We start from the raw sequence: 21,379 nt of genomic DNA, 5'->3' as shown, positions 1-21,379 counted from the left end.
TAGGACTTTTTCCTACTCGGGCCCTAATAATAATAAATAATAATAATAAACAGCGCAATTACAATAGGGTCCTCGTAGGACTTTTTCCTACTTGGGCCCTAATAATAATAATAATAATAATAATGATAATAAACAGCACAATTACAATAGGGTCCTCGTAGGACTTTTTCCTACTTAGGCCCTAATAATAATAAACAGCGCAATTACAATAGGGTCCTAGTAGGACTTTTTCCTACTCGGGCACTAATAATAATAATAATAATAACAATAATAAACAGTGCAATCACAATAGGGTCCTCGTAGGACTTTTTCCTACTCGGGCCCTAATAATAACAATAAATAATAATAAACAGCGCAATTACAATCGGGTCCTCGTAGGACTTTTTCCTACTCAGGCCCTAATTACCAACACCAAGTCAGTTTAACAATTATGAGTTTAAGAAACTTAATAAACAATGAATATCAGAAAGAACCTGATGTGACAGTGAAAAAAAACATCAGGGCAAGACTCCTTCTCATTTCTAAACTTTTATGCTTTGTAAACTGAATAACATCACATTAAAGTCGTTTTCTCAGCTCATAACTGCTGCTTTGATCACATGAGCCGAAATACTTTTGGAAAGTACAGAATGTAAAATAGAATTGATGAAATAACTAAAACCAAGTTAAACTGGGAGTGCAAGCAGTCATATATGGGCCCTTGTGTCTGCACCACCGCCTCCCTGGGCCAGCGTGTCTCCTTGTGACCAGGTGTGGGCAGGTGTGCACAGGGGCCGACCCTCCTCACACAGTTCAAGTTTCAATCAAATCAGACAATGCATGAAGGAGTTATGGCATGTTGATGCGTCATCCACTCAGGGGCGCTTAGAGCACAAATAGAGGGGTCAGGTGCATAAGGGGCATAAACTCATCACACAGTTTCCAGCAAATCAGACAAAGCTTGGAGTTATGAGAAGTTGATGGTTCATCCACTAGGGGGCACACAGAGCATAAACAGAAGGGCCAGGTGTGTTCAGGGGCCAACCCTCATCACACATGTGAAATTTCAAGTCAATCAGGCAATACATGGAGTTATGAGAAGTTGATGGTTCATCCACGAGGGGGCCTTCAAAGCACAGAGAGGCCAGGTGTGTTCAGAGTCCAACCCTCATCACACATGTGAAGTTTCAAGTCAATTAGGCAAAGCATAAAAGAGTTACCATGACTTGATGTTCCATGGCTAAGGGTCAAAATGGCGGCGCCATAGCAGCCACACCCTTTGATATAGAGAAAAGCTTTTGATAACTTTTGATCAGTATAGTCTCTGGATGATCTGAAAGAAATATGAAATGCATTGGACAAAATCCCGAGGAAAAGTTCGTTCAAATACAACGTTTGAAAATCACGACAAAATGACAGGAAAGTTCAAAATGGCCAACTTCCTGTTTGGAGGAGACCAACGGTGCAAGAGACTTTTTTGTATGTCTATGCAAGTCAAACATGTATACAATTTTGATCTCCCTTCTCCAAAAAAAAAAAACAAAAAAAAAAAAAAACCCTATGGGGAGAGGATTTTGAAAGTTGCAAGGGGGGGTACTATTGAGGCATTTTGCCCCGCCCATGGGTGACGCACCTATGGGCATCACCCATGGTGACGCCCATAGGTGCGTCACCATGTCACTCAGTTCCTGCGTCTATCTGTCCCTCAGTTCCTGCGACTACAAAAACACACCATTTATTAGGTAATCCTAATAGTAGCTCAACAAAAACGCAAGTACACAAAACAGGAAAAAAAATGTAACGGTAACTAAAAATCAACTACATTTTAGTGAAATAATTTGCTTGTAAAGTGGCTCCGTAAGCTCAATTTCAATAGCATCCTCATTGTTGTTTGTGTTATTTTATGGTTTTGTGTTTTTATTGTATTTTTTAAATTTTTAATACAATTTTCTCTGTTTTTATTATGCTGTGAAGCACCTTGAGGCGATTTCATCATGAACTGGTGCTATATAAATTAATAAATTGGATTTAATTTGATTTGACAAGATGAGGGACCAGTACCTGGAACTAAAGGCCATGGGGTTGATAATGTTAATATTACATTCTGATAATACTTTCTTTTTTGGGGGAAAAAAGTTTAATCTATCTCTGTGTGTGTGTGTGTGTGTGTGTGTGTGTGTGTGTGTGTGTGTGTGTGTGTGTGTGTGTGTGTGTGTTTCTGTAGGCAGGTGTGTGTGCAACTGAACTGTGGTCATATTATATCCCACAGAAGATGGGCAGGCTAATGCACGTTTTTTCTGTCATTGTAATAAAACAGACTCCAAATCTGCATATATAGAATGAAAGGGACAGCACTAAATACATGCAGTTATTTTTAGCATTTGCGTAATTAATTTGCCATGAATGCAGCAAGTCAGGGGAGACTAGGTAAATCCATCTGATTTTCTTGCAGCAGAAGCAAGCTGCCCTGCTCCTGTCGTGTGTGCCATCGTAGCAGCAGCCGTGCGCTCGTCCTTGTCCCCCTCCCTCGCTTTCTCCCTCCCGCTGTGTGTCCCGTGGCTGCTTGTTGACATTCATTCAGATTATGTTTTAGTTATTTTGCCATTAAAACCGGTGTGGGTTTATCATGTCTTTCCCTTTTAAACTGTGAAGTTTGTATGTCCTCAGTGCTCATATTAACAAGTTTCCTGTGTGCGCGTTAAGATTGTTTTCGAGCTCACCACTCTTCTCAAAGAATTTGGTTAGCAGCTGTTTTTTGTCCCGTTTTGGATGTGTGTGTATGACAGCGTGCCACCTGTGTGCCTGGGCTAAACCACTGTACAACTGTGCAGGGGTGGGAAGGGCCCTCAGAGATCTTTTAATATTATTGCTAGAGCAGAATTAAGTTTTGCAACATTTATGCATTCATTCGAATTATATTCTTTTACAACATGAATTGTATGGACATTAATAACATCCAACACAAAAATGTATTTAATGCCAGTTTTTTGTGGGGGCACCCATGCTCTGGGCCCTGGGTCCGGAGAAACATGGCAGCCAAGTCACGTGATAGGTTGTCAAAAGTCTTAGTCTGTCTCTTCAAACAGTACTCTATCACTTCAAGAGCTTTGTTAAGTCTCAGCCAATAATCATAAGGGTGTTTGTCAGAATGGGGTACAGTGGCACAAAAGTCAGCTAAAGGCAAGCAAGAAGACAGTGTCTCACTAAAATGTTTTGGTATCTCAAAAATGGGCTCAGGTCCATCAGTCAGAGTTAAAGCTGGCTTACTCCGTATGCCCACTTTAACCACTTCACGTGCCCTCCCCACAAGCTTAGACAGCACTTCCTCAGCTTGTTCAGTGACCAGGATGCCCTTCTTTTTTTAAATAGGACAACATCAAAACCTCCCACTCTTGAACTGAAAGGTACCCTTTAAAACTCACAGGTTCCTCATAAAATAAATGCACACACAAAATAACTGTCAAAACACTCCGGCAAAAACTACAGCGCATTCACACATCAAACCACACACAAACTTATTACTATAGTAGTTAATGGCCAAAAACAGCCCCAAACTTTATCAACCCATTACCACCTATGCATGCAATATGTAATAAAATTTATTTTTTGGAAATTCAATTGTACCACCCACACAGGAGAGAAGCAATTTATGAAAAAGTGTAATTTCAGTACTTCCACAATAGTATGGCCCCAGACACCCCTAGGTGACACGTGCCATTGGCGTATGTATCACCAAGCGTGCCGAAACGTGGCGCTTCGGCACGCTTCACCCGACTCGCGCCTTGATCTGTACAAAACATTAACGTGTGACAGGACTGCTCATTTATAGAGCAGTTTTCTGAAGAAAAATCATTGGAAATGTTTTTTTGTTGTTGTTTGTTACCTCAAAATTTCTGATTACTGTTAAAAAAAAGTTTAGAACACTTGTAATTAAAATAGGTAAATAAATCAATAAATGGTTCTTTAGAAGCCTTTCATCTGTAAATTAAAACCACCTGTTATTTCAGATTAGATAATTTCTTGTTTAACATAAGGAACCTCAGACATTTATTTTTTTAGACAAATAAAATAACATGGAAACTTGTATATTTTTTGAAGTCTGGTAGATTATTTATATCTTATTTCAACCACAAAAACAAATACTAAATAAATACAAATGTTTATTATAAATGCAAAAGGAAATAATTTAACAAAGACTGCAGTGAACCTCATGATGTTTTATATATATAGTCATTTAAACTTGTAATTTTGTCAAAATATGTAATTGCCTTTAATGTTGTTATCAGGACAGTCATTTCTAAAATATGAATTTGAGCACAATAAGTGGAAAGCTTCTACTTGTGCAAATGTCTTTTGACTTTGATTCGTGGGCATTTTTAATGATCCGTTCATTTATTGTTAAAATATAAAATGAAACAGCTTTTTTTAAAAATAATAAAATAGTTGCTGTTTAAAGAGCCTTTTATTTAGAAGCAGTTGATGTTCTGCTGGATTCTCAGGACCAGATGAAGGTCTCTTCTGCAGCTTTGAACTCTGAATGGTATTGCTGAAAAGCAGATGTTTTCTTTTGACTGGACTTCGTGGTGTTAAGCTCATCAATGGAAGTTTGGTTGTCTGCACAGCAAATGTTCCCGATTGGGACAAATAAAAATATTTCTTTAAATATAAAGAAACACTAATATATATATATATATATATATATATATATATATATATATATATATATATATATGGGGGCGGCAAAAAACGATGGGAAAAAAACGCCCGAAAATATAAGTTATTTAAAGTTGAGCTTTTGTGGTGTCTGAAAAAAGCTGTAGCTTTATTTGGTAAAAATAAAAAAGACTGAACCATTTAGAAATTAAAGTGTTCACTCAGATCAACTGTGCTAAAAGGCTAAGCTAATGTTAGCCGATCATTAAACTCACAGTTCAGTAAACGGCACATTTTATTTTTACATTATTCTCACCTCAGTAAAGCTGCAGAACTAAGGGCCCTGTCCCACAGGCGTTTAGGAGGATTTGCGCATGAAATGAGGAGACAAAAGCTGAGCGACCGCAACAAAGGTGGGCGGCAATGACAAATGTCCCGGGGTGGATCAGCGAATACATGAGGAGGAAAAGCGGATAGGGAACAGAAGCGAAGGCAACCACGGAGGCGCCCCCATGAGGGGCACAGCGGCCGTGATGCATTCGCTTCATCCGTGCCCCTCTGTCTGCATGCGAGACATACCATTTGCGACCGTGATGTGGCCGTGCTGGGCAAGCGTCATATCTGTTTTGCACGCTGTCCCAGTCCGCCTCCAAGACGCGCCAACACGCCGGTTGCGGATATCAGCAGATGCCAGGGGATATGCGGCGCGTTGGTTGTGTATGTCCTGCGTATGTCTTCAGTATGGGTTCAGGCAGTGATGTGGCTCAAAATTCCTGGCTGCGGACATGCGTGCATCTGCGGATGATCACGAACGTGTTTGGATGGCGGCCGACTCATACAGGAATGTTACACGGTTATTGAGGTTGTTTGGCGGATGTGGGCCACTTTTGTGCACATTCCATCCGTAAATCCGCCTAAACGCCAGTGGGACAGGGCCCTAAACTCCGTTGGGCAAACTGGGACTTCGCATATATCCACAAAGTGGGAGATGTCGGACTGAGTGGGTGTGCTCCATTACCCTGGTGGCCTGGATCGCTCTGCACAGTGATGATGCCTGAACGCCGTCCTCTCCGTGCGGGTACGCCCGCTGTCGCGGTTCGATCGATATCCCACCAAGTCGTCAGTCCTCCCTCGGTCGGCGTCACTCCAAAAAGTAGCTGAAAAAAAGCTTCTCCCAGCAGGGTGATGGGAGAATCGTTCTAGTGCTGTTTTTTAAAGGTTTTTTTTGTTGTTCAGGTGATGCAAATTCAAGATGGCGATCGCTGAAGTTTTTTCAGGTTGTGGAAACAGCCAGAGTGTGACGTGGCCGCAATCTCTGTCCCCCCCACTTTTTTTTTTTCTAAACCCCTTGCCGCTTCCGAAGCGACGCGTCTGACGTCACGACGCATTGAAAACGCACCGCCCTCTGCCGCACTGACAAGCGCAACCCTCAGCCTATCAAATCGCTTGATCACAGACACACGCCATATCCGTTTGTTTTAAAATTAATTACTTTAGTTAATTAATTTGATTTATTTGTTAAATACGTGATATTATTGAATAACTAATATTTTGCTATATTTTCCATTATTTCTTTTTCTTTTATATTTTTTTTGATAACTCTAACATCTGAGGGGGTGAGGTTGTTGACGTGAGGGGGCGTCGCCCCCAAACGCCACCTCGTGGCGCCGGGTCCGGGTAAACCAGTGGTGCAGCCGCAAGAAAACTGGATGGCCTGCATGTGGTGGGGGCAAGTGTTTGATGTGTGAATGCGCTGTAGTTTTTGCCGGAGTTTTATTTTTCTTTTTTTCTTCTCGCTCTCTCTCTTTCTGTGAGGGAGGGGCGCTTTGAGACAGTTATTTTGAGTGTGCATTTATTTTATGAGGAGCCTGTGAGTTTTAAAGGGTACCTTTCAATTCAAGAGTGGGAGGTTTTGATGTTGTCCTATTTAAAAAAGAACAAGCTGAGGAAGTGCTGTCTAAGCTTGTGGGGAGGGCACGTGAAGTGGTTAAAGTGAAGTGATAGAGTACTGTTTGAAGAGACAGAATAAGACTTTTGACGACCTATCATTTGACTTGGCTGCCATGTTTGTCCGGACCTGTCCTGATCCTGAACTGTTGCTCATATTCAAGTGGAAAGAATGGATGGTGAGTGACATTCATGAAAAGCTCATTGAGCACTGCAGAGATCGCAAGCATCTAACAACACAGAAGGTCTGCTCTGTTCTCCTAGCAACAGGAAGTCATCTCCCCTGTGCAAAGTGCAAGGTCCACCAATACAGTTACGCAGGGGTGTCGGACCGGGTGGGGGGGTGTAAAGGGTACTATGTACCCAGGGCCCAGAGCATGGGTGCCCCCCACAAAAAACTGGCATTAAATACATTTTTGTGTTGGATGTTATTAATGTCCATACAATTCATCTTGTAAAAGCATATAATTCGAATGAATGCATAAATGTTGCAAAACATAATTCTGCTCTAGCAATAATATTAAAAGATCTCTGAGGGCCCTTCCCACCCCTGCACAGTTGTACAATGGTTTAGCCCAGGCGCACAGGTGGCATGCTGTCATACACACACATCCCAAACGGGACCTGAAAACATGAGGTGTTTTAGGCTGAAATAAGACGTCTTTCCTCAAAAAAAAAAAAAAAAAAAAATCAAAGTCTGGATTTCAATAAAGAAGAGAAAAAGAGGACAGGGAAAGAAAACTAAATGAGGAAAAACAGCTGCTAACCAAATTCTTTGAGAAGAGAGGTGAGCTCGAAAACAATCTGAACGCGCACACAGGAGACTTGTTAATATGAGCACTGAGGACATACAAACTTCACAGTTTAAAAGGGAAAGACATGATAAACCCACACCAGTTTTAGTGGCAAAATAACTAAAACATAATCTGAATGAATGTCAACAAGCAGCCACGGGACACACAGCGGGAGGGAGAAAGCGAGGGAGGGGGACACGGACAAGCGCGCGGCTGCTGCTGTGATGGCACACAGGACAGGAGCAGGGCAGCTTGCTTCTGCTGCAAGAAAATCAGATGGCTTTACCCAGTCTCCCCTGACTTGCCGCATTTATGGCAAATTAATTATGCAAATGCTAAAAATAACTGCGTGTATTTAGCACTATCCCTTTCATTCTATTTGTGCAGATTTGGAGTCTGTTTTATTACAATGACAGAAAAAAGTGCATTAGCCTGCCTATCTTCTGTGGGATATAATTTGACCACAGTTCAGTTGCACACACACCTGCCTACAGAAACACACACACAGACACACACACACACACACACACACACAGATAGGTTAAACTTTTTTCCAAAAAAAAAAAAAAAGTATTATCAGAATGTAATATTAACATTATCAACCCCATGTCCTTTAGTTCCAGGTGCTGGTCCCTCATCTTTTCAAATCAAATTAAATCAAATTTATTCATTTATGTCGCGCCAGTTCATGATGAAATCGCAAAATGCCTCAATAGTACCCCCCTTGCAACTTTCAAAATCCTCTCCCCATAGGGGTTTTTTTTTTTGGAGTTGGGAGATCAAAATTGTATACATGTTTGACTTGCATAGACGTACAAAAAAGTCTCTTGCACCGTTGGTCTCCTCCAAACAGGAAGTTGGCCATTTTGAATTTTCCTGTCATTTTGCCATGATTTTCACACGTATTTGAATGAACTTTTCCGAGGGATTTTGTCCAATGCACTTCATATTTCTTTCAGATCATCCAGAGACTATACTGATCAAAATTTATCAAAAGCTTTTCTCTATGTCAAAGAGTGTGGCTGCTATGACGCCACCATTTTGACCCTTACCCATGGAACATCAAGTCATGGTAACTCCTTTATGCTTTGCCTAATTGACTTGAAACTTCACATGAGTGATGAGGGTTGGACTCTGAACACACCTGGCCTCTCTGTTTGTCCTTTGAAGGCCCCTTCATGGATGAACCATCAACTTGTCATAACTCCATGCATACTATGCACACCTGGTCACAAGGAGACACGCTGGCCCAGGGAGGCGGTGGTACAGACACAAGGGCCCGTATATGACTGCTTGCACTCCCAGTTTAACTTGGTTTTGGTTATTTCATCAATTCTATTTTGCATTCTGTACTTTCTAAAAGTATTTCGGCTCATGTGATCAAAGCAGCAGTTATGAGCTGAGAAAACGACTTTGTTAATGTGATGTTATTCAGTTTAAAAAGCATAAAAGTTTAGAAATGAGAAGGAGTCTTGCCCTGATATTGTTTTTTTTTCACTGTCACATCAGTTTCTTTCTGATATTCATTGTTCATTAAGTTTCTCCAACTCTTAATTGTGAAACTGACCTGATGGTGGTAATTAGGGCCTGAGTAGGAAAAAGTCCTACAAGGACCCTATTGTAATTGCGCTGTTTATTATTATTTATTGTTATTATTAGGGCCCAAGTAGGAAAAAGTCCTACGAGGATCCTATTGTGATTGCGTTGTTTATTGGGGCCCGAGTAGGAAAAAGTCCCACGAGGAACCTACTGTAATTATGCTGTTTCCAAAGCCGAGTTTCTTCATCCTAAAACTGTTTTTTCATCAGTTTCTTTCTTGACAATCATTGCGCATCAAATTTCTTAGAAGTATAAATATTTGAAAAACTGACTCTAATCTTGTTTATTATTATTATTATTATTATTATTATTATTATTATTATTAGGGCCCGAGTAGGAAAAAGAACTACGAGGACCCTACTGTAATTGTGCTGTTTATTATTATTATTATTATTATTATTAGGGCCCAAGTAGGAAAAAGTCCTGTGAGGACCCTATTGTAATTCCGCTGTTTATTATTATTATTATTTATTATTATTATTAGGGCCTGAGTAGGAAAAAGTCCTACGTGGACCCTATTGTAATTGCGCTGTTTATTATTATTATTATTATTATTATTATTATTATTAGGGCCCGAGTAGGAAAAAGTCCTACAAGGACCCTATTGTCATTGCGCTGTTTATTATTATTGTTAGGGCCCAAGTCGGAAAAAGAACTACGAGGACCCTACTGTAATTGTGCTGTTTATTATTATTATTATTATTATTATTAGGGCCCAAGTAGGAAAAAGTCCTGTGAAGACCCTATTGTAATTCCGCTGTTTATTATTATTATTATTATTATTTATTATTATTATTAGGGCCCGAGTAGGAAAAAGTCCTACGTGGACCCTATTGTAATTGCGCTGTTTATTATTATTATTATTATTATTATTATTATTATTATTAGGGCCAGAGTAGGAAAAAGTCCTATGAGGACCCTATTGTAATTGTGCTGTTTATTATTATTATTTATTATTATTATTAGGGCCAGAGTAGGAAAGAGTCCTACGAGGACCCTGTTGTAATTGTGCTGTTTATTGGGGCCCGAGTAGGAAAAAGTCCCACGAGGACCCTACTGTAATTGTGCTGTTTCCAAAGCCGAGTTTCTTCATCCTAAAACTGTTTTTTCATCAGTTTCTTTCTTGACAATCATTGCGCATCAAATTTCTTAGAAGTATAAATATTTGAAAAACTGACTCTAATCTTGTAAATTAACTTGCCGTTGGTTAATTCATCAATTCTATTTTGTGTTCTGGACTTTCAGAAGGGAAGGGAAGTCTGGGGTCCCCTCCTGGAGCTGTTGCCATGCAACCCGAACCCGGAAAAGCTGTTGAAGATGAGACGAGACTTTCAGAAGGTATTATTTTGGGTCCTGTGTCCACAGTGGCTGTCTTGAGCTGAGAAAATGGCTGTTTGGTTAATTTGATATCATTTAGTTTGCAAAAGCCTAAAAGTTTAGAAATAGGAAGAGAACTTGTCCTGATAATCTGTTTTTCACTGTCACATCACTTTCTTTCTGATATTTATTGTGCATTAAGTTTCTTAAACTAATACATTTATTAAAATGAGTTGCTTTACACTTCACATCGTTTCCTTTTGCAGTACTTTGGTCCCAGTTTTTAGAAGTCACTCAGTTGCTTTGCACTTCACACTGTTTCCTTTGGGCCCTGTCCCACTGGCGTTTAGGAGGATTTGCGCATGAAATGAGGAGACAAAAGCTGAGCGTCCGCAACAAAGGTGGGCAGAAATGACAAATGTCCCGGGGTGGATCAGCGAATACATGAGGAACAAAAGCGGATATAACAGGGAACAGAAGCGAAGTTGACCATGGAGGCGCCCCCATGAGGGGCACAGCGGCTGTGATGCACTCGCTCCATCCGTGCCCACTCTGTCTGCATGCGCGACATACCATTTGCGACCGTGATGTGGTCGTGCTGGGCACGTGTCATATCTGTTTTGCATGCTGTCCCGGTCCGCCGCCAAGCCGTGTCAACCCGTCAGTTGCGGATATCAACGGATGCCAGGGGATATGCGGCGCGTTGGTTGTGTATGTCCTGCATATGTCTTCAGTATGTGTTAAGGCAGTGATGCGGATCTCATCCGCAGCAGGATTTTTGAGCCGCTCAAAAATCCTGGCTGCGGACATGCGTGCCTCTGCGGATGATCACGGACGTGTTTGGATGGCGGCCGACTCAAACAGGAATGTTACACGGTTATTGCGGTTGTTTGACGGATGTGGGCCACTTTTGTGCGCATTCCATCCGCAAATCCTCCTAAACACCAGTGGGACAGGGCCCTTACTTTGCACTTCGCACTGTTTCCTTTTGCTGTACTTTGGTCAAAGTTTTCAGAAGTCAGTTGCTTTGCACTTTGCTCCGTTTCCTTTTGCAGTACTTTGGTCACAGTTTTCAGAAGTCCCTCAGTTACTTTGCACTTCAAACCTTTTCGTTTTGCAGTACTTTGGTCACAGTTTTCAGAAGCCACTCTGTTGCATTGCACTTCACAATGTTTCCTTTTGCAGTTTTTGTCACAGTTTTTAGAAGTCACTCAGTTACTTTGCGCTTCAAACCTTTCTGTTTTGCAGTACTTTGGTCACAGTTTTTAGAAGTCACTCATTTGCTTTGCACTTCAAACCTTTCCCTTTTGCAGTTCTTTGGTCACAGTTTACAGAAGTTAATCACTTGCTTTGCACTTCAAACCGTTTCCTTTTGCAGTAGTTTGGTCACAGTTTACAGAAGTCAGCATGTTGCTTTGCACTTCACACCGTTTCATTTTGCAGTACTTTGCCACAGTATTCACAAGTCACTCAGATGCTTTGCACTTCACACTGTTTCCTTTTGACTTTGGTCCCAGTTTTCAGATGTCAATATGTTGCTTGGCCTTTCAGTCTGTTTCCTTTTGCAGTACATTGGTCACAGTTTTCATAAGTCACTTTGCAACAGAGTGGTGAGCGCCATCTGAAAACTGTGACATTGCATTTCACACGTATCCTTTTGCAGTACTTTGGTCACAGTTTTCAACAGTCACTCAGTTGCTTTGCACTTCACAATGTTTCGTTTTGCTGTACTTTGGTCACAGTTTTCAACAGTCACTCAGTTGCTTTGCACTTCACAATGTTTCGTTTTGCTGTACTTTGGTCACAGTTTTCAACAGTCACTCGTTGCTTTGCACTTCACAATGTTTCGTTTTGCTGTACTTTGGTCACAGTTTTCAACAGTCACTCAGTTGCTTTGCACTTCACAATGTTTCGTTTTGCTGTACTTTGGTCACAGTTTTCAACAGTCACTCAGTTGCTTTGCACTTCACAATGTTTCGTTTTGCTGTACTTTGGTCACAGTTTTCACAACTCCGTTGCGTTGCACTTCACAATGTTTCGTTTTGCTGTACTTTGGTCACAGTTTTCAACAGTCACTCAGTTGCTTTGCACTTCACAATGTTTCGTTTTGCTGTACTTTGGTCACAGTTTTCAACAGTAACTCAGTTGCTTTGCACTTCACAATGTTTCGTTTGGCTGTACATTGGTCACAATTTTCAGAAGTAACTCAGTTGCTTTGCACTTCAGTGTTTCGTTTTGCTGTACTTTGGTCACAGTTTTCAACAGTAACTCTGTTGCTTTGCACTTCACAATGTTTCGTTTTGCTGTAATTTGGTCACAGTTTTCAGAAGTAACTCTGTTGCTTTGCACTTCACAATGTTTCGTTTTGCTGTACTTTGGTCACAGTTTTCAGAAGTAACTCAGTTGCTTTGCACTTCACATTGTTTCGTTTTGCTGTATTTGGTCACAGTTTTCAACAGTAACTCAGTTGCTTTGCACTTCACAATGATTTGTTTTGCTGTACTTTGGTCACAGTTTTCAACAGTCACTCTGTTGCTTTCCACTACACAGTGTTTTGTTTTGCTGTACTTTGTTCAGTTTTCACAACTCCGTTGCGTTGCACTTCACAATGTTTCGTTTTGCTGTACTTTGGTCACAATTTTCAACAGTCACTCTGTTGCTTTGCACTTCACAGTGTTTCCTTTTGATGTACTTTGGTCACAGTTTTCACAACTCCGTTGCGTTGCACTTCACAATGTTTCGTTTGGTGTACTTTGGTCACAGTTTTCAACAGTCACTCAGTTGCTTTGCACTTCACAATGTTTCCTTTTGCTGTACTTTGGTCACAGTTTTCAACAGTCACTCTGTTGCTTTGCACTTCACAGTGTTTCGTTTTGCTGTACTTTGGTCACAGTTTTCACAACTCCGTTGCGTTGTACTTCACAATGTTTCTTTTTGCTGTACTTTGTTCAGTTTTCAACAGTCACTCAGTTGCTTTGCACTTCACAATGTTTCGTTTTGCTGTACTTTGGTCACAGTTTTCACAACTCCGTTGCGTTGCACTTCACAATGTTTCGTTTTGCTGTACTTTGGTCACAGTTTTCACAACTCCGTTGCGTTGCCCTTCACAATGTTTCGTTTTGCTGTACTTTGGTCACAGTTTTCAACAGTCACTCAGTTGCTTTGCACTTCACAATGTTTCGTTTTGCTGTACTTTGGTCACAGTTTTCAACAGTCACTCAGTTGCTTTGCACTTCACAATGTTTCGTTTTGCTGTACTTTGGTCACAGTTTTCACAACTCCGTTGCGTTGCACTTCACAATGTTTCGTTTGGTGTACTTTGGTCACAGTTTTCAACAGTCAATCTGTTGCTTTGCACTTCATAGTGTTTCCTTGTGCTGTACTTTGGTCACAGTTTTCAACAGTCACTCTGTTGCTTTGCACTACACAGTGTTTCGTTTTGCTGTACTTTGGTCACAGTTTTCAACAGTCACTCTGTTGCGTTGCACTTCACAGTGTTTCCTTTTGCTGTACTTTGGTCACAGTTTTCAACAGTCACTCAGTTGCTTTGCACTTCACAATGTTTCGTTTTGCTGTACTTTGGTCACAGTTTTCAACAGTCAATCTGTTGCTTTGCACTTCACAGTGTTTCCTTTTGCTGTACTTTGGTCACAGTTTTCAACAGTCACTCTGTTGCTTTGCACTTCACAGTGTTTCGTTTTGCTGTACTTTGGTCACAGTTTTCACAACTCCGTTGCGTTGTACTTCACAATGTTTCTTTTTGCTGTACTTTGGTCACAGTTTTCAACAGTCACTCAGTTGCTTTGCACTTCACAATGTTTCGTTTTGCTGTACTTTGTTCAGTTTTCAACAGTCACTCAGTTGCTTTGCACTTCACAATGTTTCGTTTGGCTGTACTTTGGTCACAGTTTTCACAACTCCGTTGCGTTGCACTTCACAATGTTTCGTTTGGCTGTACTTTGGTCACAGTTTTCACAACTCCGTTGCGTTGCCCTTCACAATGTTTCGTTTTGCTGTACTTTGGTCACAGTTTTCAACAGTCATTCAGTTGCTTTGCACTTCACAATGTTTCGTTTTGCTGTACTTTGGTCACAGTTTTCAACAGTCAGTCAGTTGCTTTACACTTCACAATGTTTCATTTTGCTGTACTTTGGTCACAGTTTTCAACAGTCATTCAGTTGCTTTGCACTTCACAATGTTTCGTTTTGCTGTACTTTGGTCACAGTTTTCAACAGTCAGTCAGTTGCTTTGCACTTCACAATGTTTCGTTTTGCTGTACTTTGGTTACAGTTTTCACAACTCCATTGCGTTGCACTTCACAATGTTTCGTTTGGTGTACTTTGGTCACAGTTTTCAACAGTCAATCTGTTGCTTTGCACTTCATAGTGTTTCCTTGTGCTGTACTTTGGTCACAGTTTTCAACAGTCACTCTGTTGCTTTGCACTTCACAATGTTTCGTTTTGCTGTACTTTGGTCACAGTTTTCACAACTCCGTTGCGTTGCACTTCACAATGTTTCATTTTGCTGTACTTTGGTCACAGTTTTCAACAGTCACTCTGTTGCTTTCCACTACACAGTGTTTCGTTTTGCTGTACTTTGGTCACAGTTTTCACAACTCCGTTGCATTGTACTTCACAATGTTTCGTTTTGCTGTACTTTGGTCACAGTTTTCAACAGTCACTCAGTTGCTTTGCACTTCACAATGTTTCGTTTTCCTGTACTTTGGTCACAGTTTTCAACAGTCACTCTGTTGCTTTGCACTTCACAGTGTTTCCTTTTGCTGTAGTTTGGTCACAGTTTTCACAACTCCGTTGCGTTGCACTTCACAATGTTTCGTTTGGTGTACTTTGGTCACAGTTTTCAACAGTCAATCTGTTGCTTTGCACTTCACAATGTTTCGTTTTGCTGTACTTTGGTCACAGTTTTCACAACTCCGTTGCGTTGCACTTCACAATGTTTCGTTTTGCTGTACTTTGGTCACAGTTTTCAACAGTCACTCTGTTGCTTTCCACTACACAATGTTTCGTTTTGCTGTACTTTGGTCACAGTTTTCAACAGTCACTCTGTTGCTTTGCACTTCACAGTGTTTCGTTTTGCTGTACTTTGGTCACAGTTTTCAACAGTCACTCTGTTGCTTTGCACTTCACAGTGTTTCGTTTTGCTGTACTTTGGTCACAGTTTTCACAACTCCGTTGCTTTGCACTTCACAATGTTTCGTTTTGCTGTACTTTGGTCACAGTTTTCAACAGTCACTCAGTTGCTTTGCACTTCACAATGTTTCGTTTTGCTGTACTTTGGTCACAGTTTTCAACAGTCACTCAGTTGCTTTGCACTTCACAATGTTTCGTTTGGTGTACTTTGGTCACAGTTTTCAACAGTCACTCTGTTGCTTTGCACTTCACAGTGTTTCGTTTTGCTGTACTGTGGTCACAATTTTCAGAAGTAACTCAGTTGCTTTGCACTTCACAATGTTTCGTTTTGCTGTACTTTGGTCAGTTTTCAACAGTCACTCAGTTGCTTTGCACTTCACAATGTTTCGTTTTGCTGTACTTTGGTCACAGTTTTCACAACTCCGTTGCGTTGCACTTCACAATGTTTCGTTTGGTGTACTTTGGTCACAGTTTTCAACAGTCAATCTGTTGCTTTGCACTTCACAATGTTTCGTTTTGCTGTACTTTGGGCACAGTTTTCAACAGTCACTCTGTTGCTTTCCACTACACAGTGTTTCGTTTTGCTGTACTTTGGTCACAGTTTTCAACAGTCACTCTGTTGCTTTCCACTACACAGTGTTTCGTTTTGCTGTACTTTGGTCACAGTTTTCACAACTCCGTTGCGTTGTACTTCACAATATTTCGTTTTGCTGTACTTTGGTCACAGTTTTCAACAGTCACTCAGTTGCTTTGCACTTCACAATGTTTCGTTTTCCTGTACTTTGGTCACAGTTTTCAACAGTCACTCTGTTGCTTTGCACTTCACAGTGTTTCCTTTTGCTGTACTTTGGTCACAGTTTTCACAACTCTGTTGCTTTGCACTTCACAATGTTACGTTTTGCTGTACTGTGGTCACAGTTTTCACAACTCCGTTGCGTTGCACTTCACAATGTTTCGTTTTGCTGTACTTTGGTCACAGTTTTCACAACTCCGTTGCGTTGCACTTCACAATGTTTCATTTTGCTGTACTTTGGTCACAGTTTTCAACAGTCACTCTGTTGCTTTCCACTACACAGTGTTTCGTTTTGCTGTACTTTGGTCACAGTTTTCACAACTCCGTTGCGTTGCACTTCACAATGTTTCGTTTTGCTGTACTTTGGTCACAGTTTTCAACAGTCACTCTGTTGCTTTCCACTACACAATGTTTCGTTTTGCTGTACTTTGGTCACAGTTTTCAACAGTCACTCTGTTGCTTTGCACTTCACAGTGTTTCGTTTTGCTGTACTTTGGTCACAGTTTTCAACAGTCACTCTGTTGCTTTGCACTTCACAGTGTTTCGTTTTGCTGTACTTTGGTCACAGTTTTCACAACTCCGTTGCTTTGCACTTCACAATGTTTCGTTTTGCTGTACTTTGGTCACAGTTTTCAACAGTCACTCAGTTGCTTTGCACTTCACAATGTTTCGTTTTGCTGTACTTTGGTCACAGTTTTCAACAGTCACTCAGTTGCTTTGCACTTCACAATGTTTCGTTTGGTGTACTTTGGTCACAGTTTTCAACAGTCACTCTGTTGCTTTGCACTTCACAGTGTTTCGTTTTGCTGTACTGTGGTCACAATTTTCAGAAGTAACTCAGTTGCTTTGCACTTCACAATGTTTCGTTTTGCTGTACTTTGGTCAGTTTTCAACAGTCACTCAGTTGCTTTGCACTTCACAATGTTTCGTTTTGCTGTACTTTGGTCACAGTTTTCAACAGTCAGTTGCTTTGCACTTCACAATGTTTCGTTTGGTGTACTTTGGTCACAGTTTTCAACAGTCAATCTGTTGCTTTGCACTTCACAATGTTTCGTTTTGCTGTACTTTGCGCACAGTTTTCAACAGTCACTCTGTTGCTTTGCACTTCACAGTGTTTCGTTTTGCTGTACTGTGGTCACAATTTTCAGAAGTAACTCAGTTGCTTTGCACTTCACAATGTTTCGTTTGGTGTACTTTGGTCACAGTTTTCAACAGTCACTCATTTGCTTTGCACTTCACAATGTTTCGTTTTGCTGTACTTTGGTCACAGTTTTCAACAGTCACTCTGTTGCGGTGCACTTCACAGTGTTTCCTTTTGCTGTACTTTGGTCACAGTTTTCAACAGTCACTCAGTTGCTTTGCACTTCACAGTGTTTCGTTTTGCTGTACTTTGGTCACAGTTTTCAACAGTCACTCAGTTGCTTTGCACTTCACAATGTTTCGTTTTGCTGTACTTTGGTCACAGTTTTCAACAGTCAGTTGCTTTGCACTTCACAATGTTTCATTTTGCTGTACTTTGGTCACAGTTTTCAACAGTCACTCAGTTGCTTTGCACTTCACAGTTTTGTTTTGCTGTACTGTGGTCACAGTTTTCACAACTCCGTTGCGTTGCACTTCACAGTGTTTCGTTTTGCTGTACTTTGGTCACAGTTTTCACAACTCCGTTGCTTTGCACTTCACAATGTTTCGTTTGGTGTACTTTGGTCACAGTTTTCAACAGTCACTCAGTTGCTTTGCACTTCACAGTGTTTCGTTTTGCTGTACTGTGGTCACAATTTTCAGAAGTAACTCAGTTGCTTTGCACTTCACAATGTTTCGTTTTGCTGTACTTTGGTCAGTTTTCAACAGTCACTCAGTTGCTTTGCACTTCACAATGTTTCGTTTTGCTGTACTTTGGTCACAGTTTTCACAACTCCGTTGCGTTGCACTTCACAATGTTTCGTTTTGCTGTACTTTGGTCACAGTTTTCACAACTCCGTTGCGTTGTACTTCACAATGTTTCTTTTTGCTGTACTTTGGTCACAGTTTTCAACAGTCACTCAGTTGCTTTGCACTTCACAATGTTTCGTTTGGTGTACTTTGGTCACAGTTTTCAACAGTCACTCAGTTGCTTTGCACTTCACAATGTTTCGTTTTGCTGTACTTTGGTCAGTTTTCAACAGTCACTCAGTTGCTTTGCACTTCACAATGTTTCGTTTTGCTGTACTTTGGTCACAGTTTTCACAACTCCTTTGCGTTGCACTTCACAATGTTTCGTTTTGCTGTACTTTGGTCACAGTTTTCACAACTCCGTTGCGTTGTACTTCACAATGTTTCTTTTTGCTGTACTTTGGTCACAGTTTTCAACAGTCACTCAGTTGCTTTGCACTTCACAATGTTTCGTTTTGCTGTACTTTGGTCACAGTTTTCACAACTCTGTTGCGTTGCACTTCACAATGTTTCGTTTTGCTGTACTTTGGTCACAGTTTTCAACAGTCACTCAGTTGCTTTGCACTTCACAATGTTTCATTTTGCTGTACTTTGGTCACAGTTTTCAACAGTCACTCTGTTGCTTTCCACTACACAGTGTTTCGTTTTGCTGTACTTTGGTCACAGTTTTCACAACTCCGTTTCGTTGTACTTCACAATGTTTCGTTTTGCTGTACTTTGGTCACAGTTTTCAACAGTCACTCAGTTGCTTTGCACTTCACAATGTTTCGTTTGGTGTACTTTGGTCACAGTTTTCAACAGTCACTCTGTTGCTTTGCACTTCATAGTGTTTCGTTTTGCTGTACTTTGGTCAGTTTTCAACAGTCACTCAGTTGCTTTGCACTTCACAATGTTTCGTTTTGCTGTACTTTGGTCACAGTTTTCACAACTCCGTTGCGTTGCACTTCACAATGTTTCGTTTTGCTGTACTTTGGTCACAGTTTTCACAACTCCGTTGCGTTGTACTTCACAATGTTTCTTTTTGCTGTACTTTGGTCACAGTTTTCAACAGTCACTCAGTTGCTTTGCACTTCACAATGTTTCATTTTGCTGTACTTTGGTCACAGTTTTCACAACTCCGTTGCGTTGCCCTTCACAATGTTTTGTTTTGCTGTACTTTGGTCACAGTTTTCAACAGTCACTCTGTTGCTTTGCACTACACAATGTTTCATTTTACTGTACTTTGGTCACAGTTTTCAACAGTCAATCTGTTGCTTTGCACTTCACAATGTTTCGTTTTGCTGTACTTTGGTCACAGTTTTCACAACTCCGTTGCGTTGCACTTCACAATGTTTCATTTTGCTGTACTTTGGTCACAGTTTTCAACAGTCACTCTGTTGCTTTCCACTACACAGTGTTTCGTTTTGCTGTACTTTGGTCACAGTTTTCAACAGTCAATCTGTTGCTTTGCACTACACAGTGTTTCGTTTTATTGTACTTTGGTCACAGTTTTCAACAGTCACTCTGTTGCGTTGCACTTCACAGTGTTTCCTTTTGCTGTACTTTGGTCACAGTTTTCACAACTCCGTTGCGTTGTACTTCACAATGTTTCTTTTTGCTGTACTTTGGTCACAGTTTTCAACAGTCACTCAGTTGCTTTGCACTTCACAATGTTTCGTTTGGTGTACTTTGGTCACAGTTTTCAACAGTCACTCAGTTGCTTTGCACTTCACAATGTTTCGTTTTGCTGTACTTTGGTCAGTTTTCAACAGTCACTCAGTTGCTTTGCACTTCACAATGTTTCGTTTTGCTGTACTTTGGTCACAGTTTTCACAACTCCATTGCGTTGCACTTCACAATGTTTCGTTTTGCTGTACTTTGGTCACAGTTTTCACAACTCCGTTGCGTTGTACTTCACAATGTTTCTTTTTGCTGTACTTTGGTCACAGTTTTCAACAGTCACTCAGTTGCTTTGCACTTCACAATGTTTCGTTTTGCTGTACTTTGGTCACAGTTTTCACAACTCTGTTGCGTTGCACTTCACAATGTTTCGTTTTGCTGTACTTTGGTCACAGTTTTCAACAGTCACTCAGTTGCTTTGCACTTCACAATGTTTCGTTTTGCTGTACTTTGGTCACAGTTTTCAACAGTCACTCAGTTGCTTTGCACTTCACAATGTTTCGTTTGGTGTACTTTGGTCACAGTTTTCAACAGTCACTCTGTTGCTTTGCACTTCACAGTGTTTCGTTTTGCTGTACTGTGGTCACAATTTTCAGAAGTAACTCAGTTGCTTTGCACATCACAATGTTTCGTTTTGCTGTACTTTGGTCAGTTTTCAACAGTCACTCAGTTGCTTTGCACTACACAATGTTTCGTTTTGCTGTACTTTGGTCACTGTTTTCAACAGTCAGTCTGTTGCTTTGCACTACACAGTGTTTCGTTTTATTGTACTTTGGTCACAGTTTTCAACAGTCACTCTGTTGCGTTGCACTTCACAGTGTTTCCTTTTGCTGTACTTTGGTCACAGTTTTCAACAGTCACTCAGTTGCTTTGCACTTCACAATGTTACGTTTTGCTGTACTGTGGTCACAGTTTTCACAACTCCGTTGCGTTGCACTTCACAATGTTTCGTTTTGCTGTACTTTGGTCACAGTTTTCACAACTCTGTTGCGTTGTACTTCACAATGTTTCTTTTTGCTGTACTTTGGTCACAGTTTTCAACAGTCACTCAGTTGCTTTGCACTTCACAATGTTTCGTTTGGTGTACTTTGGTCACAGTTTTCAACAGTCACTCAGTTGCTTTGCACTTCACAATGTTTCGTTTTGCTGTACTTTGGTCAGTTTTCAACAGTCAATCTGTTGCTTTGCACTTCACAGTGTTTCCTATTGCTGTACTTTGGTCACAGTTTTCACAACTCCATTGCGTTGCACTTCACAATGTTTCGTTTTGCTGTACTTTGGTCACAGTTTTCACAACTCCGTTGCGTTGTACTTCACAATGTTTCTTTTTGCTGTACTTTGGTCACAGTTTTCAACAGTCACTCAGTTGCTTTGCACTTCACAATGTTTCGTTTTGCTGTACTTTGGTCACAGTTTTCACAACTCTGTTGCGTTGCACTTCACAATGTTTCGTTTGGTGTACTTTGGTCACAGTTTTCAACAGTCAATCAGTTGCTTTGCACTTCACAATGTTTCGTTTTGCTGTACTTTGGTCACAGTTTTCACAACTCCGTTGCATT

The 21,379-nt window shown here is 40.7% G+C and overlaps 1 protein-coding gene across 1 annotated transcript in view; it reads right to left on the bottom strand.

The window, feature by feature from the left end:
* Window positions 1–21,379, bottom strand: part of LOC117513192 (T-cell activation inhibitor, mitochondrial-like) — a 102,608-nt gene that overhangs the window by 63,091 nt on the left and 18,138 nt on the right. The window contains exon 4 of the mRNA XM_034173489.1: window positions 5,651–5,837. Coding sequence (XP_034029380.1) covers window positions 5,651–5,837 — 187 coding nt within the window. The remainder of the gene's footprint in view (window positions 1–5,650; window positions 5,838–21,379) is intronic.

The sequence above is a fragment of the Thalassophryne amazonica genome, chromosome 7 (assembly GCF_902500255.1).
Source record: "Thalassophryne amazonica chromosome 7, fThaAma1.1, whole genome shotgun sequence".
NCBI classification, from domain to species: domain Eukaryota; kingdom Metazoa; phylum Chordata; class Actinopteri; order Batrachoidiformes; family Batrachoididae; genus Thalassophryne; species Thalassophryne amazonica.
The sequence above is the reverse complement of the archived record's forward strand: the minus strand, read 5'-3'. Positions and strand labels throughout refer to the sequence as shown.